This window comes from Anguilla rostrata, chromosome 10, assembly GCF_018555375.3.
Source record: "Anguilla rostrata isolate EN2019 chromosome 10, ASM1855537v3, whole genome shotgun sequence".
NCBI lineage: Eukaryota > Metazoa > Chordata > Actinopteri > Anguilliformes > Anguillidae > Anguilla > Anguilla rostrata.
Window position 1 is genome coordinate 2657121 of NC_057942.1, and position 24855 is coordinate 2681975.

A 24855-nucleotide genomic window follows, 5' to 3' on the forward strand; every position below is an offset into this window, starting at 1 on the left:
ATGATACCGGGTGGGTGGGGGGGTGGGAGGGGATGTGTGTGGGGGGAGGGGGGGGGGGTGGGGGGGGTAATGTTCTTGTCCTGGAAATGTTACACAGTAGACATTTGCGGCTCTGACGATGTCGTATATCTCCTCTGAAATCCCATCCCAGAACCTGATCCAAATGCTTTGTCAGGGCGCTCGGAGTCGACGCGGCCGACCGTTCGAAGGCTGTGTGTGTGGGTACATTCGCCGCGGAGCGCCAGACTGGCGCGTCTGTCCTCCGCGCGGCCCGCAGGCAGACGCGGGTCCTATTTCGGTCGGCAGCCCGGCGGCCGGGACGCACAGTCATGGCGGCGGCTGGCGCCGGTGGGCCGCAGAAGGACACGGCGCATCGCGTCCGCGCGAACGCGTCATCGGGTTCCCGAGAGACTCCCGCGCCCCCGCCAATCCTGCGCTGTTTCATGACACATGACTCCATTTCACCGAAACCTCCCAAAAGGTTTTAACAGTTGGCACGTTGTGGCAAAATGTGACGGCAAACCTCCGTCGTTTCCGAATTCTCCCTAAAGATTAGCGGTTTCTGTGTGCGCGTCTCCCACCCACCTTCTCCCCCGGTGGTACCCCTGCGCCTCCTCTCTAAAACACACCCCCCAATGTATCCCCACAAAAATCGATTTTCCGTTTTGGCCAGTCTGTATAACCGTCTGTCACACGCAACTGTTGCTCCGTGTGTTGACACCCGGCGTCCTGTTCTCAACGGTTTCCCAACTCATTGCACATCGTGCGTCTCACTGATTGGACGGTGCGTGTGGCGCAATCACAAGTGATTGGACGATTGCAAAGTGGTGCAAAAAATCAGCGCGAGAGAAGTCATACTGACTCACGGTCGGTGTCGTGTTTCAAAGCCGTGACACCTGCACTGCTACTGCACCTCTAAGGAGGTTACAGAGTGAGGCTTAGCCAGCACACACAGGTGAAGGGTAGAGACGGAGGATGGGTTACCACACAGGGGACTACAGGGATGGAAGGAGGTTCTCTCTCTCTCTCCCTCTGTCTCTCTCTCTCTCTCGCTCTCCCGAGGCCCTTTGGGGAGGAGGAGGCAAACCCTCCACAATCGTATCTGTTTCCCTCAGATTCTCCTTCTCTCTCTCTCTCTCTCTCTCTCTCTCTCGCGAGCGTGACAGCACACAGGCAGGGGGTGGGGGGTTGGGGGGGGTTTAGGGGGAGGGAAAGAGAGGGAGGAGGAGACAGACTAGACAGGAGCGGGAAAAAAGGGCTGAAGGCAGACTGATTCTCCAGGGCCCGTGTGGAAGCTAGGTCACGTTCACGGCGGATCATGGCTAATTTTTTGGAGACGCGACTGAATTATTCAGTAGCCTTTACCGGAGTGGGGTTTTTTATTTTATATTTGGCAGCAGCGGGAGTCTTAAGGAAAGGCCGTCCTCTTGCGTGGCTCCCTAACCCCGCTTTGGGGACCGTCCTAAAGCACACAGGCGGTGCCCCAGAATGAGAGTACCCCCCGTGCGTACGCACGTACACACACACCGCTTGTGAACTTCCACATCAAAGCACTCAACACTAATTATTTACCTTCGCTACGTTAGTGTACGAGGAAGCCGCTCACTTCCATGGCGGCTGTTAGCGTCTGATCGGCAGGACTGCAGGAGTTCAGATAGCCGAAATGGGGCAGAACAGCTGCCCCTGCCCCCCCCCCCCCCTCCCCCCTGCTGGGGCCACTGCCAAACAGACAGGACAGAAAAGCAGTCCCATCAGGCCCGTGGGGTGATCAGGCGAACGCCGAACGCAATCATCATCACCATCATCATCATCATCATCATTATCGGCAGCACAGGAGTTGATGTGCTGTCACAGCTGATGCTGCATCCCGCGTGGACAGGGAGCACTATTAGTCATCAGGGGAGAGGGGGGCAGAGGGGGCGTGGGGGGGTTCCTTCCAAACTTGTGACCAGCTGTCAAATTCTCCATTATAGGTCTCGATTCTGGCTCACACCAAATGGCAGCCATTTTTCTGTCAAACCCACGGGCCGGTCTGCTTCTCAGCGGGAAATTAGTTTCTATCCAGGCCTGTTAGTTTCACAAAAAAAGAAAAAAACAAAAAGGGGAATGGGAACCGATTCCGTTTGGGGAACACAGCCCCCCCCCCACCCCACCACTTGGACACCGCCATCTGGAATCTGAACAGGCTGTGCAGTGACCTGTCCAGTCAGCTCTGTCAGCCGCAAACGAAAGGCATTTTTACACCCAGCCCAGACCCAGCTGTACGTCAGCGCGGGTGGGCTGATGGGGGGTCGGGCTGTTTTGGGGCGTTACCCTGTTGATGTTTCCGCCAATGTGAGAGATGTTCACGATTACATTACCACACTGGATGCGGCCGCTGCAGGTTCTGTGGAAGTCCTCTGGTCGCAACGCACAGGGATCTCGACCCGTACTGCCTCCTAACTGGGCCTTGAGCGAATGTGCAGAGTGAAACAAGCCACCAATTGGGGAACCTTGACCCGGCTGTGGCTCATAATTACCAGACGGTGCTGTAACGGCGTGGGAGTTTTATGAGCAGTAAATCCAGGCAAACTGCTGATGGGGACGTGTTTGCAATTCACACTTTGTAGGTCACGATTTTTTAATTCGGTCAGTCGCCTTCTTTTTTTTTTTTTTAACTGCAAGGACAAATCTATTGTTCTCGGAGACGCAACTGGTCATCAGACAGCACCACTGATCAACCATTCCCCGAATCTGTGAATTAATGAGACCTCCATGCTCTTCACTGACGATTTCCGCAAATGGATTTCACACTGACCCTCCCGCGATGCATTCAAAATACTGGTGCAAACGACGAGAGTGATGTGGGCCCAGATGAAACTTGGCTTGATGATGGCTAATGTTAGATGGTGCAGTGAGATAGCCGAGCTTCCTCCTCTTACCCTGCTACTGAACCCTGGCTCCTGAGGGCCCAAGACAACACATGCATACCAAAGATGAGCATTGTGTGTGTGTGTGTGTGTGTGTGGTGTGTCAGTCAGTATGTATGGTGTGTGCGTGTATGTTGTGTGTGTGTGTGTGTGTGTGTGGTGTCAGTCAGTATGTATGGTGTGTGCGTGTGTGTTGTGTGTGTGTGTGGTGTGTCAGTCAGTATGTATGGTGTGTGCGTGTATGTTGTGTGTGTGTGTGTGTGTGTGTGGTGTCAGTCAGTATGTATGGTGTGTGCGTGTGTGTGTGTTCTTGTGTGTGTTTGTACCCATGGGATTCTGTCCCACTCCCTGCTCCACTCTGAGGTTCACCAGCCTGTCTCTGTGTGCATCTTAAGGACTGTTTTCACTAAGGACACCGTGGGAAGCGTGTTTGATTTTCCACGGGCACATTTTAAGCTTCTATTTCAGCATTTCATCTCGTCACCCTTTATGTGAGCTAGACTGCGGATCACGCCTCAAACACTCGCCCTCCTCCCCACCACCGAATCCTCCAATGAACAACTGATTAATCTCTTTCTTGTGAGAAAAAAAGAAGGCTGGTACTGAAATGGCTTCTGTAAAGATGCACCCCATCCCCCCCCCCACCCCCAAATCCTTGGAGCGTCTCTTGGGGGTAGGGTGCGGGGCGGGGGGGGGCGATTGTAAGGGTGAAGGGATAAGGACACAGATCACATGACGCCCACCCCCTGGAAGATTAGCGCACAGAGCACCCCCCCCCGCGGCTCGAGCATCGCGGTCGCTCACGATCCCGCCACGCGCTGAGAACCCAAACCGTAACCGGGGCGACGGCGTGACCGCCTGCCCGAGGAACGGACCGCAGAAGTGGGGCGCCCCGTCCCCTTACCCGCTCCCACGTCACCTCTTTGGTCTCAAGGCTGCTCGCCTTGTTTTCCTCTTTTTTTCCCCCTCCCCTCCGAATTGCTTCGTCGCAGGCACGGGGACCTCTTTCAAAAACTGTAGGGTCGCAGAAAACAGCAACAAAACAAAAAAAAAAACCTCTCCATGTACTAAATACTTTTTTTTTTGGTGTGCGAATGAGCACCTGCTTTGCTTTGTCAAACCCTCTTTGACCTTTTGAACCGTCTCATAATCAGAATAAGAATGCACGTCGCTTTTGATCGATAACTCGTTTTTGTCTTGTTCTCGTCGGTCTTCTCCTCTGTTTGTATCGTATCTCGTAATTGCATCAATAAAAGAAAATTCACACTGCAGAGGTCTCTCCACGACATCAGAGCAGATATCGGTCTTGTTGTTTGTAGGTGTTGTTGTTGTTGTTGCTTTCTCCCCTCCTGTCTGGTTGGCGTTTGTTTGTTAGCTCAGAGGGTTAGCGAACGTCCCGCGTTGTGCTCTCAGCACAGAATGGACCCGCTGCTGGGCCTGCAGCTCCAGGGGTCACAAGTGGTCGATGGGACAGCCTCACAAATTCCGTGACTGTCATGCAGACCCACCACGGCCTCATCACCCCCCTTCCCTCTATCCCCCATCCCCCATCCCCCATCCACCCCCCCCCCCCCGGCCCAAATTGGTTTTTTGTCGCCTGAGGAGCGGGCGAGGACACTGGCGTGGCATGTAATTAGTCTGGCTGTGAGCCGGCCTGCCCAGGTCGACCGCATTACCCTGGCCACCCCCACTGCCCCCCGCCTGCACCCCCCCCAAAGTGCACCGCCTACACCCCCACACTGTCACCCTTCGCTCCAGTCCCAACGTCTGGCCACACCAGCCAGCGGGCTCAAAACAACGCACTCATTTATCACACTGTGCTGCGTGGTTTCAGTTAAAATCACAATAACAGAAAAAAGTATAATAACAATAATAATAATAATAATACATTACACTACAGGCATTTAGCAGAGGCTCTAACCTAAATGAAACCTTTAGATTACAAGCCCACTTCCTTACCCATTATACTACACTGCCGCCCTACTAATAATAATAATAATAATAATAATAATACAGAAAAATACATTTAGTTTAGCTTATCTGCTGCTTTGTGAGACGCACAATGTTTTAAGATAACCTAACCTCCATGGTGACACCAGAGCTTAATAGCGTCCAGATTTTTTTTAAAACTCAGAAGCACAGCCACTTAAATGAAACAATTACACCAGCAACTTCGGCCCTGCTGCATCAGCGGCTGTCCGGTCATTAATTAAGCGAAGCTGAGGCTTAGCTCACTCCGACGGCTGACACACCACCGGATGATGAAGTCACTTCAGTTGCCACCAAGGCCTGCACAAAAAAGGACCATTTTGTTGAACGGAACACAAAAATATTTGGACTGTGGCATAAACGAGACTCTTCCAAAAAAAAATTCCCCAGTAATTTCTGCTTTTTTTTTCTTCCCCCCCCCATTTAGTTTTTTTCCCCATCTTGTTATAACAATCTATTTTGTTTTATCAATTTGCCGACAAAATGTTTTTTTCACAGCGGTCTCGTTCTCGGTGCCGAAATGAGGTGCAACATCACTGAGTCTGAGTGGCGACGGCACATTGAATAGTAATAATTATTTTTCCCATTTCAATAACAATGAATAAAACTGCCTTTTTATAACCAAGTTTATTCATTGTTACAGTCTCTCCAGCCTGCAGTGCTGTTTGTGCGTCCACACTCAGAAAAGAAGGGTTGTGATGGGATTCTTTAGGAGTGTTCTGTGCTGAACACTGTCTACCTGGAGAACATTTCGCCCTTAGAAAGTACCTTCGGTCAATAGTCCAATGAAAGCCTCCAGACAGAACCTCCCAGACAGAACCCAAATAGAACCGGTAACATATAGAACCCTTTACAGAGGGCTGTACATACAACATGGTTCAGAGGCCAACTAAAAGGGTTTCCCAACAGGGACAAACCAAGAACCTTTTCTTTGATGCAAACTAGAACACATTTGTTAAAAGGTTTGTGCTGTGGTGGGTCTGTACTGGGTACTGTGCTGTGGTGGGTCTGTACTGGGTACTGTGTTGTGGTGGGTCTGTACTGGGCACTGTGTTGTGGTGGGTCTGAACTGGGCACTGTGTTGTGGTGGGTCTGTACTGGGCACTGTGTTGTGGTGGGTCTGTACTGGGTACAGTGTTGTGTGGGTCTGAAATGGCTGTTGTTGTTCGCAAATGTTTCCAGTTTTGCATTATTAATTCCTGAAGTTTACAGCTGACCTGCTCCTCACACTCCTGTATGGCCCTCTTGCTGAGGTAGTGTCTGCGTTTGTGTGTGCGTGTGCATGCCTGCGTGCAGGCGTGTGCATGTGCATGCGTGCATGCATGCGTGCGGGCATGTGCATGTGTCTGCAGGCCTACAGTAACTCTACTGACTCATTCACTGTGCTCTACAGCCCCATCACCACCTCTCTCAATGCACTCACTATGCGAATGAGGAAAACTCATCTGCTTGTGTTACTGTTCATAGAAACAAAAACAAAAAAAAGTTTATACTTCAGTTTGTTCAATATATGCGCATATTAACTCAACTCTTCTCTACCTAAGGATTTTTAAAAATAGGTTGCCAAATACTCTTGGCCTGTACTGCATAAATATACATATATATATATACACACACAGTATATATGCATACAATGAACTCCATAATGTTTGGGACAGAGACATAGCTCATCTTATATACACTCAGACATTGTTACATACAATGTTAATCCCTTCAGTAGTTTTTGAACACAACGTTCTCTAAAAAGGAACGACAAATCTGCAATTAAGCCACAGAATACGACTGACAGGAATATGATGCCAGTCGATTCGCGAGTCTTAGCGTTTAGGTGGTCAACCCACGGAAACCCAGACGATTATAATAACGGGCAAGCGGAAGACTGGTGCTTCCGTGTTTATCTTTTCATTAAGTATTCATGGTCCTGTCATCCCCGATCCCTCCCCGATCGCCTTCCGGGGTTTTTTTGTGTCTGTGAGTCTGTCGGAGTCTTCCTCACAAAGTCTTCGCAGGAAATCACGAGCGAGAGATCGCACGAGGCACAAAGGGTCTTTTTGGGCAGGATACGGGGACGGAGAACGAGGATGATGAGCTGCGTAGGGTTTTTTTTTGGGGGGGGGGGCTCTAATCACGATGTTTGTAAATAGATGATTTTGTGTGAGGATGGAGACTGCTACCAAAGAGAGAGATGGGAAGAAATGGGTGGGGGGTGGGGGTAGCTGGGGGTTTGACATGAACCAAGGTGTTCCCGAAGGAGGGGAACACTGAGAGGCAAGCACACCCCCCACAGCGCTACACTGTAGGGAGCGGCTTTTTATTTAGGAACAAAAAAAGAAAAAAATTCTCCCCACCCCCAAAATGAGAGCAGAGGCGTATTAATCCAGACGACAGGGGAGGGGCCAGGGGTGTACACACAAATGCAAACACACACACACACACACACACACACACACACACACGTATGCATCCACGCACACACATGCACACACACACACACACACACACACACACAGGTCTACAACTGGACTTTCCAGAGCAATCAATCTACACTAATGCTATTCAAGTTCACAATGCTCATACCCACAATCCTTTGCTCACCTGTCCAAAGATCCATTGCCTATTAATAACAGGTAAATCATGGACTGAAGAACCGTACTAACACGCAGCCACACACACACACACCATCATACAGACTTACAAGCTCACACTCACACACACACAGCCACACACGGACACTATAAACATGAAATGAAATAAAATAAAATAAAAACTATGAAGTGCCAAGCGGTTGGAAGTCAAACTACAGGAGAAAGAAAGCAAGAAACCAGAAGGAGAAAAATAAAAGAGAAGGAGGGGGGAAGAAAAGAAAAGTCAGTGAACGAGTGACAGAAAAAAGAGGGGAGGGGGAGGGAAAGAGGGCGGGGACAGAGGAAAAGTCCCAGTGGAAAGATGTGTTTGCGCATTGTGTGCTCACTCATTCGCTTACTCACTCACTCACTCCGCTCCCGCACTAGATTAAACCCGCTGAGAGGAGGATAACTAACTCTCTCTGTCTCCTCCCTCCCTCTCTCTCTCTTTCCCTCTCCCTCTCTCTCTCTCTCTCTCTGAGTTGTGGGCGAGTGAGCCACGCTGCCTCCCCACAGAACCCCTCAGAGCAGGTCAGACGGCAGAGGCTTCGCCTGCCAAACGGAGACAAGCGCCGAGGAAAGAAAGAGAGAACTAGAGAGGGAGTGAGTGAAAGAAAAGGAGGGAAGGCTTCCTGCGGGGGGAGAGCGACGTCAGGCTCCAAGACGTCTCCGCGCTCAGGAGAGGACCGGGGAAGATCGTCTCTCCCGGTTACGCCAGCAACCCCCCCCCCCCCACCCCGGACCGCCTCAGACGGGGGGCAGACGAGTCGGGACGGGACTGGCAGAGCAGCACACGGACACCTGCAGGCAGAGGTGAGTACCCCTTCCCCAATCTCCTCACCTGAAGCAGAGGAACAGCTGCACCCCTTCCACCCACGCCCCAAAAATCCAGCACTCACCCCCCCCCCCCCCTCCACCACAGGGGGGCCCCAGCGCAGACCGCTCACTGCTTGTAGCCGGTAAGATCTGTGGCATTTAGTAGGTCAGGAGTGCGTTAAGATTGGGCAACGGGGGGGATGGACGAGGGGGGTCTGCTGTAATCACTGGCAGTGTAAGAGAGCTGGAGAGGGGTGTAAATGTGTTTCGGATGGCAGTGTGGGAGGTCTGCTCTGACCTCACATGTGGAGAGCACTGACGGGGGGGCTCGGGGGGGTCGGAGGGGGGTGGTTGTGAGGGTACCGGCTCACGGTTTGGTGTTGTGTCATGCCCGGGCACACATCTCAGTGCTGACAGAAGCAGCTTAAGATAAGCCAATAACACCGTATCTGCCTTTCACCGTTCTCATACCGACTGTTTGTGCTCGCCGGTCGAAAAGCGTGCAACAAAACTTTCTGCGAATTTCCCCCCGCGTACTCTTCAACAACAACGACTGTCCACGAGGTTTAAGAAGAAACAAAGCCACAGTCCAACCTGGTTTTGTTTTTTCGGCTCTGGAATTCAAGTGAAAATTGCTTAAGATAAGAGCGTTCACCACCTGTTTTGGTAACTTGTGATGTGAGTATAAAATGAGAGTAGAAGAATGATTCATGAGGGAGAGATAAAGAGGACTATTATGGTGGAATCATGGAAAGAATAACATTCTAATGTGTCTGTGACACCATCAGTCCTTCACGTAGACAAATAATTGTGTCTCTATCACAGCTGATGACACAGAGAACAGTTCTCAGCGCCCAGAAGACAAAGAAACCTCAGAATTCAAAACCTGGAACCAGACAGTGTGACTGACCAGGAAGGCACCAGGGCTTTTCAGCCCATTTACTGGCTTTACTTCAGGCTTTTTTCGTGAACAAGCCTGGAGGAGACTCCTTCAGTTTAAATGGAACGGTCTTCTGTTGTAATGAACTTTCAAAATGGCTTTTGTTCAATGGAAATGTTTGAAATCTTTGAAACGCTTTCCTGTTTCTGGCCCTAACCCAACCTTGCCCAAGTCAGCCTCTTCTGAAATGACACTACCTGTCTGAAACTGTGCTTAATTTAATACTTTAGTCATTTTCATTGTGTGTGTGTGTGTGCGCATTTTTCTTATATGCAAACGTAATTGGAATTTTCAGGGCTCGCTCAGACTCTATCTGAGGGTCCTTGAAGCTGCTTTCAGTGAAATGCAACAGCGAAATTAATCCCAAAATGAAGAGCGAAAACGGAAACGCAGACCTTCAGGAAACAAACAGCGAGAGGCGTGATGACCTCGGGGACGCATGGAAGCGGGGGGGGGAGCCCGTGTCAGAGAGAGACATTCAGGACAGGGCAGGAGGCGGCGATGTGTGTGCACTCCCTGTCGTGCGCGCGAGGTTCAGGAAATCATTTAGCGGTGGCGGTAAGAGGTGGTGCAGTACCGTTTCAGAGCTGGGTGGAGCCGAGAGCCGTTCCGGGGGGGGGGGCGGCGGGGTGGGTGGGGGGTGTCGGGTGGGGGTGGGTGGGGGAGCTCCCGCTGGGATAACAGTGTCTCGCGCGCTGTGATCATTACACCGGGAGAAATCCATCCCCAACTGCAGCAGGCGACTCCAGCCGAGGCCCTTTCCAACAGGGATTACTCCAACTGTCACTATGCTGCACCTCGCCTACACGCCCACACCGCACTCAGCGGCGAAAGTGCACCCATCCCTCTGTGGGGCAAAAAATAATTAACGGTAATGATAACAAAAATAAAGTGGACGTTGGCCCGTCGACTGACTGCGTGACTGAATGAACGAGTTCCTCATCATGCGAACGAGCAAAGGGTGTTTGTGGGAAAGGTAGCGGGTGTCTGTTGAAAGAGCAGCGGGTGGCTGTTGAAAGAGCAGCGGGTGGCTGTTGAAAGAGCAGCGGGTGGCTGTTGAAAGACCAGCGGGTGGCTGTTGAAAGACCAGCGGGTGTTTGTTGAAAGAGCAGCGGGTGGCTGTTGAAAGAGCAGCGGGTGTCTGTTGAAAGAGCAGCGGGTGTCTGTTGAAAGAGCAGCGGGTGTCTGTTGAAAGAGCAGCGGGTGGCTGTTGAAAGAGCAGCGGGTGTCTGTTGAAAGAGCAGCGGGTGGCTGTTGAAAGAGCAGCGGGTGTCTGTTGAAAGAGCAGCGGGTGTCTGTTGAAAGAGCAGCGGGTGTCTGTTGAAAGAGCAGCGGGTGTCTGTTGAAAGAGCAGCGGGTGGCTGTTGAAAGAGCAGCGGGTGATTGTTGCAGGTCAGAGAGGCAGCAGGTCGGTAAGAGCCAATCGTCTCCTTGGCCCGCGGCTCCGCGTCGGCGAGGCGATCCCGGCGTCTCCCTGCACTAGTGCATTATGGGGTTTTAAGCACATTATGGGGCACTAAGAGGAGGGGCGTGAATAATGCATGCGATTATTTATGAGCGAAGCACATCTCATGGAGAGTGTGAGAGGGCTGGTGCCAGAGGAGGTACAGCCCATCCCGCCCCACCCCCACCTCACCTCCATCCTACCCCCACCCTCCCCTTGTCACAGTGACTGCCATGTGGACATCCAGAACAGCACTCTGCGACCCAGACACCAACGGCTCACATACACCTGGCACCAATGCCACCAGCAAAAAACCACAGGTACAATCAGATTGTGCCCCCCCCCCCCTCCCCCGCCAACTCACTCCCACCTCCCCATTTCTCAACACTACCAGGTCCATTAAAACAGCAATCCAACCACACACCCCCCTCCCCCAAATTCACCGGCAAATTCACAAAATAAAACTTTTATTGTTTTGAGTGCAGTGCTTTAGCTCAGAAGTCGTTCACAGTACATTACACTAATGTAATAATGCAATTCTTTAATATTTAATAATGTTTTTTTGAATTCACTGTGCCCTGGTTATGCTTAATTGGTTAACTAAAAAGAAGGGCAGCATGAAAATTTTTTTTGAAAAACAGTTTTAAAAATTAGGCTGTTTAATTTCATGGACACAACACACACATTCCCCGACACTTTTTAAAAAAGCCAATCCTCCACTGTGGAGCTCATGAATCTGGGGTCAGTAAAGAAGCAGACTGGTTTTCAAAAGAGTATCAAGACTTATGCCTGGGAAGAAAAAACCATTTCACACAAATCTGCAGACTCTATTGCAGATGAAGTGGACATTGAATCTTTTAAGGGCCAGACAAGAGCCAAGATGTTTGCGAGTTGTGCAGTGAAACCTGTGGTGTGTTCGCTGGATTTAAACACATCACTAACTCTGGCACTGACCCACCACCGTAAGAAAATGAGCTCTATTTAACACGCTGAGTACAGACTGCGCTTGTTACTGTTTAAGCCTGAATAAAAACCACCGAAACTCCAAGCAGCTTCAATGGCACTTTTGGTAAATGGACTGCATTTATATAGCGCTTTTATCCAAAGCGCTTTACAATTGATGCCTCTCATTCGCCAGAGCAGTTAGGGGTTAGGTGTCTTGCTCAAGGACACTTCGACATGCCCAGGGCGGGGTTTGAACAGGCAACCCTCCGACTGCCAGACAATCGGTCTTACCTCCTGAGCTATGTCGCCTACAGCACTTCTGTGCTGTAGGTTTATGTAACGACTCCCATTGGCTTTGACACTAACGACCCGGTATCATTCTGATTCACTGCCCAGTCGTTTTGCTCACGCTCGCGTAAGTCACTCCTGACACGCCCGTCGCAAAAACCTAGAGTGAACAGAACCGCAGGCAGAGGTTCGGACCCGACGGTTAGTCTAGGCCGCGCGCGTAGCCCCGCGCAGATGGTACCGCTGGATCTGCTTCTCCGGATCGTTCCGCGTGTCAGACAGAGAGGGAGATTGGCGGAGGGGGGGGGGGGGGGAGAGAGCCTGTACCCCCAGATGTTATTGGGGCACCCTGGAAAAACGGGGTGCCTTTGGACACGGGGTAGCTCTTTGAACCATGCGTGGGTCGTTGCCAGGGCAACCTTTTCTGTGTCAGTGAGCACAGGGGGTTACTGGGAGAGGAGCAGTGAGTTCTTAAAATTTATTTTTACTTTTGTGCCTGTCTGTAATGTATTTACATGGAGGCATGGAGCAGAAGGGGTGGGTGAGGGGGTGTGTGTGTGGGCATGGGGGGGTGGCTTGGGCCATTGAGTGGGAAGGGACTGTGGGCCTATTAAAGAATCATAATTGCGTATTTGGCCAGACCCCCACCGGGGTCCTAATGCGCCAGCATTCCGATGGCTAACTGTGAGTCTGGAGCCGTTTGGACTTGATGGAGGGAGGTTTCGCAGGGATGCAAGATGGCTGCTGTGGACCCTTCGGAGATGTAGAGTAACGGCAGAGAGACGCTCACTCAGAGCCTCTCCCTCAGACAGAACCGCCATCAACACACAGCACAGTGTGTCAGGCGGCTACTTTGCAAAAGAAAAATGAAAGCTCCGCTTCATCGCTGAAGAGCAACAGAGACCGATATCCAGGCCCAGAGGGAAGCGGTTTAAATATGACTGGTCTCAGAAACTCACCGTCTAACGGTACTGTGAGGAGATGGAGTGAGATAAAGGTGAAGAGACAAGCAGTGTGTGAGAGTGTGTGAGAGTGTGTGTTTGTGCGTGTGCATGTGTGTGCGCGGGTGTCTCTCCTGTTGAGTTTCGTGTTGTTTCCATTCTTCGCTGTCAGTCAGAAGCAGCACCTACAAGGACCCTTCGTAGCCCTCACCTGATTGCCCCCAGCCCCCCCAGGACGTGTCCCCCCCCACCCCCCCACCCACCTAGTGCATCAGCCCTGACCTCTGACCCCAGTGGGTTTCCTGTCCAATCACACCTACCGTGACACTTCCACCTCATCAACACCCCCCCCCCCCCGCCCTCCCCATATGAAAGCCATGATTGGTACACAGTTTTCACACTGAGGTCATTCTGACCCATTTTTGTCTGATGACTGAATCGGTTCCTACGCGAGGGGGGGGGGGGTGAAATCACCACACAGGGCCAAATACCAGCCGTGGAAAGCGTTCTGCGCTGACGTCAAAGGCAGCATACACCAGACATCTCTGACTGCACAGGAGCAGGCTTGTGTTTCTTTTATTTTTTGTTTTTTTTTGTTGCTAACCCTGCACAGCAGGGCTTCCAAACTCTGCACCTGCAGATCTACCATCCTGTCGGTTTTCATTTCAACCCTCATTTGGCACACCTGATTCTGCTAATTAGCAGCTCAGTGACATCTCTAGCTGTTGAATGAGGCGTGCTTTGTTAGGATTGCAGTGGAAGCCCAGAGGAACGATAGATCTCCAGGAACAGCGTTGGGCAACCCTGCTGTACAGAATTGCTGGCTCGTGGTTTGGGCTTGCTATAGGAACAGCGCTAACCGACGCTGCCAGCCCTGGGCTTGGGTGCATTATAATCATCAGAAACACATCATAATAGCAGCACGTCTCCATGGTGTGGACACCCAAGCCCAACCCCCCCCCCCCCACCACCCCAAACAATAAGACCACAGGGGTCACCGTTGTGTCCGGTCACCCATAATCCCCCTCCCGCGGTGCACAGCACAGGGCAGGTTTAATTCTGCCGTGGCCGGTCACCCCTGCTCACGCGGGCTAAGCCACCCGCAGATCTTTATCCTCTTAAAGAAGAGCTGGATGTGCACAGAGACACCGTCCCTGTCCTTCACAACAGCGACTAACGGTGCGCTCCGGTTGCGCAATGCCGTCGTTGCGCTCGCAACAGTACCAACGACGGGACATGGGACCAAAACCTTACCGTGACCACGCCCGGTTACCAAAACTATCACTCAGAGTGGACCACTGCGGTTTGAAAGGCGTCAGCCAAGACTTCCAGGAGATGATGTTGGGCTGAACGGCCTGTTCTCATCATTATGTTGTGTTGTGTTGTGTTATGTTATAAATGCGTGGAGACGTATTTTGGTATTCACAGCTGCAGTGGACCGAAACGGTGAGGCAAGCGAGGAAACTCGGTGTGCAGATACAGAGAACCACCCCCCAGCTCAGCGAACTTGTTCCGCTGGGACTTGTGTTCAGTCCATTAGCACAAGCCCTGCACCCTCCCCCCCCCGCCCCCAAGAAGGGGGAGACAAACTCTCCAAGCTGAGTCACACACCTGTCCAGACAGAACAACCCCGACCACAACCCACAGGCCCTTAACAGCTCCACTGGGAGAGATGAGTCCATCGCGGCGTTCGAGTCGATTCCCACCGCGTCCTGCATATTTAACTACGCTGCGCAAGAGGAGACCAGCCGCTGTGCAGCATGGCCGTGGAAAACGTCTGGGGCTGTCATTCGCTTCCGCTCGGTACAAAACCAAAAGAATTCATCTTAACAACCACGCTCACAAAATCACTTTGGGACAAACGTGGTAATGTCTATCTCATGTTTCTATTTCCCCGTTTGGGCACTGTTTCTAAAAGTGAGGCACAGGTACGATTGCTGGCTGGCTGGCTGGCCGCGAAATTTCTCACAAACAAGGATTTCTGTTTTTAACAGGGCGGCCATTTTATCATCCCGTCATCCAGCTGTCGCTGCGCTCTTGCTGTCACACACTGATATTTTTACCTGCAATATCAGCCCGGCTATGGCATCATCCGCAACGAGTCCTCTGTGCCGGATGTCCTTCTCCTGATCCCTCGTTCCCTCCCTCCGTCTCCCCAGTGCGAGAGGCTCCAGCTGCTGTTGTGCCAATGAATGGTTGCCATAGCGAAACGGCTATGAAAAAAAGCCCCGTCAACTGACAGTTCGACAAGCTGGAGCTCCCCGAATTACCGTGCGCAAGTCAGAGCTCTCTTCCTCCTCATCCCTCTCTTTTATTTCCCTCCATTTTCCATGATTTTCGTCACCTCTGACCCTGCCTGCTAATCTCTTTCAGCTTCAGTCCCTTTTTTTTCATTCCTCCATGTCTTTCTTCCTAGCTTTCTGCCCTTCATCCAAAGAAAAAAAAAAAGGCAACAGGTATTACCATCTTATCCCTCCCCCATCTCTCTCTCTTTCAGTGAATTTCCCTTTCGGTTCAGTTCTGTGACTTATAGCAAAATAGCAGGAAACGGTCCAAAAGTAAAGGAAAATGACCGTTATTTTTTCGGCGTCGTAAAATGGGTCTGCGGCCCACAGCCGCAGGGGTTCAGCGCGTTCTGAGATCACGTGAATCACTGCAATATCGACCGCCGGTATCGACCCAGTATCCTCCAGGCTGCCCCGTTCGCAGTCCCCTGGCGGGGTAGATCACCATCCGCATAGCTACCGGCGCACGGCGCCGTCTCACTACTGTCAATGGATGTAGATTTATTGACGGAAACTACGGCACAAACAGCCCAATATGATTTATCGACGGAGGCGTCGCCCTGAAGCCACAAGCCTATAATCATAAACCCATCGCTTATAGAGTATATATACCTCCGAACACAATCCCATAACTGCCCAAGGTTCCGAAGCAATACAAAATGCCATTAAGTCGCTGGTCAAAACGATTTTGTAACAAAATGTGAATTGAAGTACCAGAATAAATTCTCAGGACAGCTGTTGCTGCGTATGCGTATGTTCTCTTACGCGTCTGTAGTTGTGAAGAATACGAATATTTATATATGTTTATGTACGTGTCTTCATGTGTTTGTTTAATGGTGTGCGTGTGTGCCTTTCGTGTATGCCTCTACACAGGGCTGGAGGGAGACAATCAGGCGCTCAGGGTAAAATAGGGATGTCCCGCCCTTATTCAAATCTTTAAGATAGCCTAACTATAAAAACTGCCAAATTTATCGCGTGACCCCCTATTTATGACTCAAGACGGGTCTAACGAATGAATAACGTTTCGCCTACTCACCATTTAAATGAAGACCATTGTTGCTTTAACAGCGAACTCCAGAGTTATGTTGGGAGTAATTTATCTTGGTGCTCAACTGCATTTTTGGCCAGTCCCTTCAGACGATCGTGTGACATTGTGGATCGCAGATTGTTGTTCGTAAATTTGAGTCGCGACAATAAGCGACGGCCAACGCTGAGATTTGGGTAAAAACCGAAAACATTTTCATGGTAGATGTAGGCTACCACTGCTCTTTACGTTTTGAAGCTAGGCTAGCATCTATCTGCTGCACTCTAAGCTAAACTAGCTAAATTAGCGTTAGATTCTTGAGCAGTATCAGAACTTTTGGGAAATAGCCATGGTTTTGCCTACTTGTTCGGGCCTTGTATATTCAGCGCCACTGGACTTTTAACGTCCCAGTGATGATCGTTACCACCGTGTATCAGGAAATTAAATCGACCAGAAAATAATATGTTGTTGACAAAGCCATAGATTATTAAGACAGCAAGCTCTTAATTTTTATCAAAACTCATCCATGGTGCGGCGCCCCTAGTGGTCTGGTGCCCGGGGAAATTTCCCAGTTTGCTCTGTGCTTCTGCAGGTGCTGGCTATGTATGCGCGTGCACATGTTTATGTGCGTGCGTCTGTGTGTAACCGGTAACAGAACCAGACCCGCACTTCTGAAGCCAAAGGAGGGCCTGGCGGTGGCCTCGCTGCTGCCGCCAAAGCCGTTTTAATTAGAGCAGAATCCCACCGACCCTCTGCCCCCCCCCCAAACTCTCATTTTCAAGCTGGGGCACAGGATGGAGGCAGGAGCGCCTCATATGACTGACCCAGATCTTGGGTGTGGAGGGGAGGGGGGGGGGGGATCTGGGTAGGCATGGGGGAGGGGGCTTGGAGGGTGTTTACAAAGAGTCTAATTTGAAACTCAGCTGGACGTCCATCTGCAAAAGCTGGGCAGATTTCTTGAAGGTCACTGCATGGAAGGGAAGGACAGTCCTTTCAGGGGGCGGAGCCTAAAAAAAAACCCCTTATCTCCACAGGAGCTTAAGACAACAGAGCTTCATTCAGCCACAGTTTTAAAGGAGAGATCAAATCTTCACACGTAAGCTAAATCCTCATTTATCTGCAGCTTCATAAAGGAGAGGCAATTCGCAAGACTGTTTAAGACTGAGATGCATTGTGGGATACAGATCGGAGGTTGCTGCACAGATGTGCTTTCAGCTCTGGAGATTGGGGTGGCTGGGGGGGGGGGGTCATACATATTTACCACTCGCTCAGAACCCTACCATGCTGATCTGCACTCAGTGTCTCTTAACTTAAACAAATTGCAACCTGTAGCAATGCAGAGTAGTAGCATTAGCATAATACAACATCTACATCTTTTAATGAACCCACATGACAACAATAAAACACTATTGAATTACTTGTGATTTATTTTTTACCCTTTTGAAAGAGATCATAGGATGTATGTGTGTGTGCGTGCGCGCATGTGTATGCATGATTTTGTATGTGTGTGTGCGTGTGTGTGTGTGCGTGTGTGCGTGCGTGTGTGTGCGTGTGTGTGCATGCAGCAGGGATGAAAATGAAACGGGCTTATGTTGATCTGTTGCAGTCACAGAGGTTATGATTTGCACATAAACGAGGGAGAGAGACAATGACATTCAGAGGGTGTACTGAGTGATTCCAGCCCGATTGGGTGTGAGTGTTTGGAAAGGTTTACCAACTGAGGAGACTGGAGAAGGTCACTATTTACACACATACAATCACACATGCACACACACATGTACTAACACACACACACACACACACACACACACAGAAATGCCACCCGCATTGCCCGGATCCCCCATCGTCCCCGTCTCTCTCACTCTGTGCAGAGTAATCCTCCTCATTCAGTGCACGGGCCTTATCTCCGCTCTCGCACGCGCTGGGCGTCCCAGTCGCGTCCTCCTCGCGTCTCTTCCAAACGGCTTTTACTTTTTCAGCAGAGAGACTCCAGCATCCAAAATCATATTTTATCGAGCCGTGTTCCTGGCGCAGGGCTGGATCAGAGTCACACGGACCGCAGGACCCCCCACGGTCCGAGGGTCCCCGCCCATTTTTTTCATGGAGGAAATTTGATGGAGCAAAAAACCCCCGGGGGGGTTTGATCTCCACAGCCTGCGACGGCAGTCTGATCCTCCACCGTTCAGCGCTGCCGTTGTCATAATGAGGCCAAAGCAGTCATGTGACCCTGCAGACACGTCCCCCACTGGCGCCCGCGTTCAAATATTCAGCGGAAAGCTCAGCACGTTTTTCACATTGTGCTCAGACACAGTGCCTTGAAATATGCGACCTTACTATGGAGAGATACTGCGCGTGTGTGTGCGTGTGTGTGCATGTGCGTGTGTGTGTGTTTGTGTGTGTGCATGCGTGAGTGTGTGTGGGTGGTATTTGTGTGTGTGTGTGTGTGTAAAAGTGTGAGAGTGTGTGTGTGTTTGTGTGTGTGTGTGCGTGCGTGTGTGATTGTGTGTGTGTATGTGTGTGTGTGTGCGCGTGTGTGAGTGTGTGTGTACTGCTCCTTAGTGAAAGTGCAGTAGAGTGTGCAGGGAGGGGAAGTATAAAATGTGCTAGTGTAAAAGGCTTGGGCACCGTCTCTCTCAGTAAGGCAGCGAAACAGATGCATGCCAGAGCAACAGGACCTCACTGACGTTTGCCCACTTTCCACAGTACTAACAGGCCTCTGGCTACAGTCCCAGCATTCAATGCTCAACTACTTCACCAACCAAATAACCGCAACTGCTGTTTGAATCACACAGCATCCGTAGTGCTTGAGTCTCCATCCGGCCTCCCCACTATGCTGCTAGACCTGGGAATACCCTGAAGAACGCATTAGGCTCACACTGTGCATAATGAAGACTTCATGATGCTGGTAGTGCTAATGATGATGATGATGAAGATGACAACGTTGGCACGGTCGCTCATGCAGCCGGGGACAAACACAGAACGCGAGGCCTACGGGGGGAGACGGGGGGGGGCAGGGAGGGACCGCCTCTCCCTGCGGGGCAATTATGCTGAACAAACAGGAACAAGGGCACTGGCAAGCCACGGTGCCTGTTCAAGACAGGCTAATTAATAACCCCCCCCCGCATCAGCGCAAACCCTGGACCGGCAGCGACAACAACAGCAACAACATCCGCGCGAGCAACAACACGTCGCCCAAAAAAATAAATAAATAACCGTTAAAACTGTAACAAGTGAAAAAAAATTACAGTTAAAGTCCTAAAGGCTAGATAAGCAAATCGTTCATTTTTTTTAAATTTTGTAAATTGTCATTTTACTGGATGACTTGCAGGCGCATGACTTCTAATATTAATTGTGCAGTCACACAAAAACCCGGCCGGTCTTTTCATTCATCAGGAGAGACGGTAGGAAACAACAGACGTTCCCAGCTCGCCGAGGGAGCGTGCCTGGGGACCTGGTCTACAAGACTCGGAGAAGATGATGTAATTTACTGTCTCGTAACAATTCAACCGCTCGTTCCTCAGAGAAGCCCGTTCGCTGCCTCTTAGCGCAGGAGACTGTGGAGCATCAGCGTTACTGTCATCACTGCCCGAGCGAGACCCACTTTGTCTCAAACTTCAACGGCATTTTGTACACTGAAGTAAAAAAAAGGCACTCAGGAAATATCACGTGGCCCTTTGTTCAATTAACAATTTAGCATGCAGCTTAAATGTATGTTTTGTTTTTTGTTGTTGTTGTTGCAAATAACAATAAATGTTTCTGAATGTATCCTTATTTGTTTATCCGATTTATTTACCAGGGACCGTGTTGTGATGTATTGTACAAATTTAACCAAAATTTTAGTAACTCGGATGAAGCCGTGATAGTTCAGGAGGCGTTACATCCGGCTCCTACGTGGAGCTCCAGCGTACCTGCAGTTCCACCGTTTCCCCACACGGAGGTGCTAGAGTGCGGTCTAAGAGAGCACGGGCAGAGCTTTGCGGCTGGCCTTGGGTGTGTCCCTCTCTCTCCGGGGACCGACTGGCAAGCCACCGCTCCTCTCAACATCAATCTTTAAACACGGGCTCCTCCATCAGCCTGGATATCAATCACATCACATCAGACCACAATAAGAACCAGCCTCTTTGGCATTCCACATCAGAGCGTTTACAGTTTAACGGCCACGCCCATATTTTTCCTCTCCACGCCGCGTGATCCTGTCAGACACAAGGAAACTGACCTTGCTGAAAATGCATGCGCTTCCCCTTCCACCGAATTACTTTTTAATTTGACCGAATAAATCACTTCTGCCCCGTTTATAAATCCCGTTTCTTGCTCTTAGTCGTATTCCCCAAAGGCATTAACACAGATTGTGAGAAAAAAAAAACGGATGCGCAAAATTATTTCTAAATGAGCTTGCGAGAAACCACAACAAATTTCCTTTTCAATTTGTCATTCGGTCAGACAGAGACATGACAATTAGTTCAGATCATCATGCTACAAATTACTAGAAGCTTATGAGCCAATTTTGTACTTGTTCTACAATTGTTCATTATAAATGTACAGGTTACCAATTTTATAATGCATCTCTGGTCTAAGAAGCAGATACATTTGTTTTAAAGGAATACTGTGCCAATAACCAACATTTATCGCTCTACGGCATTTGTTCTTTAGTATGTGTAAAATTTTAAATTCATTCATACTTTTTTTTGGCAAATCCTGGAAAAATATGGCTTGTCTAACAATAACACCCTTTTTCTACATTTGTTCCCCCATTAGAGTTCTATACCAGTCTGAAGACCCATGGTAATGCCCAGAGAAGACCCATGGTAATGCCCAGCTGAAGACCCATGGTAATGCCCAGAGAAGACCCATGGTAATGCCCAGCTGAAGACCCATGGTAATGCCCAGTGAAGACCCATGGTAATGCCCAGTGAAGGCTCATGGTAATGCTCTGCTGGTGTTAGGCCCATCGTTGGTCCCTGTGTTCCTCCTCCCCCCCACGTCTGTGTTCCCCCGTCCCGGCTGGTGGGGTGCCATGTTTTGGACGCTGCTCCTGGCCGTCCTGCTCCTGCTGCTGCTGCACGCCCAGCTGCACGTGTGCCTGCGGGAGCTGCGGTCCGCCACCCCGGCGCCCGGCAACGCCACCCAGCGGCTGCCCGGCAACGCCACCCAGCGGCTGCCCGGCGCCATCATCATCGGCGTGCGCAAAGGCGGCACGCGGGCACTGCTGGAGATGCTCAACCTGCACCCGGACGTGGAGGTGGCCAAGGCCGAGGTGCACTACTTCAACCTGGACGAGAACTACCGGCGGGGGCCCGGCTGGTACCGCGCCCAGATGCCCCTCTCCCTGCCGGGGCAGCTGACGGTGGAGAAGACGCCCGGCTACTTCACGGCCCCGGCGGCGCCCGGGCGGGCGCGGCGGACGGCGCCGGACGCCAGGCTGCTGCTGATCGTGCGCGACCCGGCGGAGCGGCTGGTGTCCGACTACACGCAGGTGCTGCACAACCGGCGGCAGCGGGGCAAACCCTACCGGCCGCTGGAGGAGCTGCTGCTGCGGCGCGGCCGCATCGACCCGGACTACAAGGCCCTGCAGCGCAGCCTGTACCACCAGCACCTGGCGCGCTGGCTGGCGCACTTCCCGCCCGGGCGCGTCCACGTGGTGGACGGCGAGGCGCTCATCCGCGACCCGTTCCCCGAGCTGCGGCGGGCCGAGGGCTTCCTGGAGCTGCCGCCGCGCCTCTCGCCCGCCAACTTCTACTTCAACGCCACCAAGGGCTTCTACTGCCTGCAGGCCGCCGGCCGCGACAAGTGCCTGGACGAGTCCAAGGGCCGCCGCCACGCCCCCATCGGGCCCGCCGCGCTGCGCCAGCTCTGCCGCTACCTCCGGGAGCCCAACCGACGCTTCTTCCGCATGGTGGGCCGGACCTTCGCCTGGTGCTGAGGCCCGCCCGGGCGCCACCCGTGCACGGATTGGAGGGGAGCAGCCCCCCCCCCGCCGCCGACCGACCAATCAGAGAGGGAGGTTCTCTACGTCGCCTCCGGCCCCCTCCTCCTGATCTCTGCGTGGCTGCTGGACTGAAGAGGCCACAGTTAAGAACAGACTGGCGACACCGACGAGTCACAGCGCGGCCACTCCCAAGCTCGGCCAATCAGAATAAAGAACCGGGCCGCCCCTCAGGACACGTTAAAAGTTAAAGTGTGCCAGTACAGTGAGCTCATGCAAACTGAGAAAATCAAAAAATGAAAAATTTATCTTTCAGAACATTTTGTGCTAAAAACTGCAATGTTAAAATGAAAGATTCCACCAATACTATATACACACACTTTTGCTTAACAGAAAGGCTGGATCTGTTTGTGATGCTTTCAGGAAACCAATAGAACTCACACATGGAGACTATATTCGCCGAACGGAATTATATTAAATGACATCACTCTTACGAGCTGTTCAGGGGGGAATGGGGAAACCAGGACCTCTTGCCCTCAATACAGTTTGGAGCAAATCAGCAGCACCCGAATATGCCATCAGGGAGTCACATGGTTCGCGGCAAACAGTGAGCAGGAGGACCAAAGCTGCCGTTTCAGCACTGATTCAGAGATAGTGGCTACATTTTAAAAAACACACCCCTTTAACTGGTCTTTCCTTAGTGGGGTCTCTTACCAATCATCAGAAAAAGAGTTCAATGGCTTTATTTGATGGTATCTTCCCTTAAATTTCTAAATACATTTTTTAAAAAGGGGGGGGGGGTGGGTTTCTTCATGCTCTAGTAAGATCTCAGCCTGTGGATAACATTTTATTTCATTATAATTCCCCTTAAATGAACGAAATCCAGTGGCTACAAATGAAAGCTTTGATCCATTGACGGCTCGACGTGTTTTTCGACTGATCGCAGTGAACTCTGCAGGTTTCCGCCAGTCCGACGTTTAGCGAACGGTTCAGCTCAAAGCGCGCGGGTGCGTGGCTGTGGCCCGGCCTGTGGGCCGGTGTTTCAGGCCCGTCCGCCGGTTCCGGTCCACAGTCCATCGCAGCAGAGCGGTGCTGTGTTATACTCCAAACCGCCCGGAGTCCAGTCACACTCAGCTATGACCGCTGCGAGGCCATCCCGTGTGTGGCAACAGGTACGACTGTGAACACCGGCTTTCAGGCACGGTTCCGTAGGGTCGCTGTTGCTCTTTTGTCTTATTTTGTATCCAACTATTTCAAACCTGTAAATTATTCATTCAGGAGAAATGTCTTTATATTTATGTCTCTTAAAATGGGATATCTAAAAACAAAACAAAACAAAAACTGTACTGTACTGTGAAGGGTCTAATTTTGATGTTTTTTTTACAGTCAACAAAATGTATAAATGTAAGCAATGGGCCTTCAAACGAGTGGACAGGAGTGGAGTGGTTTAAGCATCCGTTTCAGAAACTCAACAGAAACTGAATGATTTTTTTTTTTTTGTACTCTCGATTCCATTTTGTGGCCACACAAAATCTTTGGTCACCTGACCTTTATCAGCCCAATGAGCTCCTTAAATGTCATTTTGACTTCAAAGAGCACATCCATGTTCACACTTCACAATGTTTCTTTTAACGCCGTCTCCTGAGAGAACAGGAAAACTGGGGGGGGGACAATACTGCCTCTCTAACGGCCTTGTGGGCCAGCCCGTTACGCTGGTTCTCCTCAGCACGCCCTGCAGACTATTAACGCAGCGTTAACGCAGCGCGTGAGGCCGATGTGTTAGGGGATTCAGTGACCCTCGGGACGCAGATCCAGGCAAAGGAATCTTAATCTTAATCCCCATTCTCGGTTTTCTTCCTTCACACACACGTGAAACCAAAGTCATTTTGAGACAGGAGGGGGAAATAAAAGGCACCTTTTTTTCGGGGGGAGGGGTTTCACAGCTCAGAGGTGGCGGACGTAGGGGCCTGAGGAGACTGCGGGCATGTCAGGGACAAGGTGAGATGGTGTCTGGCCCGGGGGGTGGTGGGTTTTTGGGGGGGGGGGCAGATGCTGTTCTAATGGGGCCCTTCCCCTCCTATCTACTTTACAGGTCTCTCAGCTCAAAGCCTCCAACGGTGCTTTGATGGGAGGCTGATTGGAATCAATACTGTTGAAGAGAAAAAGATAAGATGTTGCTCCACAAAAAAAAAAGAAAAGAAAAAAAGAGTCATCATTAAAGACTGACAGGATCAATGCTGGGGGGGGGGGGTGCAGGAAAATGCCTTCAAGGGAAACGAGGAGAGAATCCGCAGGAGGTTCAGCTAAAGTACGATCAAAGTCACCTTTGTAAGCTTATTAGTGCCATCACTCCACTCTTAATCATGGGATTATCGCTTCTTAATTCATATTTGTATTGGGAGTCACTCTGTTCGTTTGCTTAGGCAGCATTTAAAACGTACACAGCACAGATAGACATTAGCTTCACTCAGTGTTCAGTTTTACAGTTTTGCGTGTTGGTGTGAACTACAAATTTTTCAAAAATAATTTCTATGGTCACATGACCCGGCCCTGTATTAAATGACATAATACATGAAATGTTTGTCACCCTGAACCACGGGCGTGAGGGGACATATTTGTGCTAAGAGCTGGTCTATTTCCTATAGTTTTTGGGTTTATGTGTTATTCAGTCAAGAATGAAATTGTTTTGTTTTTCATTTTTCAAATAAACAGATTATTATGAGTTTA

General features: G+C 50.7%; 2 protein-coding genes across 2 annotated transcripts in view; one reads left to right on the plus strand and one right to left on the minus strand.

Annotated features, from left to right (window-relative positions):
• Nucleotides 1–16370, minus strand: part of LOC135264658 (N-acetylglucosamine-6-sulfatase-like) — a 28425-nt gene extending 12055 nt beyond the window's left edge. The window contains exon 1 of the mRNA XM_064353426.1: nt 16218–16370. Within this exon, the coding sequence (XP_064209496.1) occupies nt 16218–16220 (3 nt within the window). The 5' untranslated portion in view covers nt 16221–16370. The remainder of the gene's footprint in view (nt 1–16217) is intronic.
• hs3st1l2 (heparan sulfate (glucosamine) 3-O-sulfotransferase 1-like 2) lies at nt 7877–24855 on the plus strand. Its single transcript, XM_064353427.1, has 2 exons — nt 7877–8335; nt 20961–24855. The coding sequence occupies exon 2, from the start codon at nt 21220–21222 to the stop codon at nt 22123–22125; it is 906 nt and encodes a 301-aa protein (XP_064209497.1). The 5' UTR covers nt 7877–8335; nt 20961–21219; the 3' UTR covers nt 22126–24855.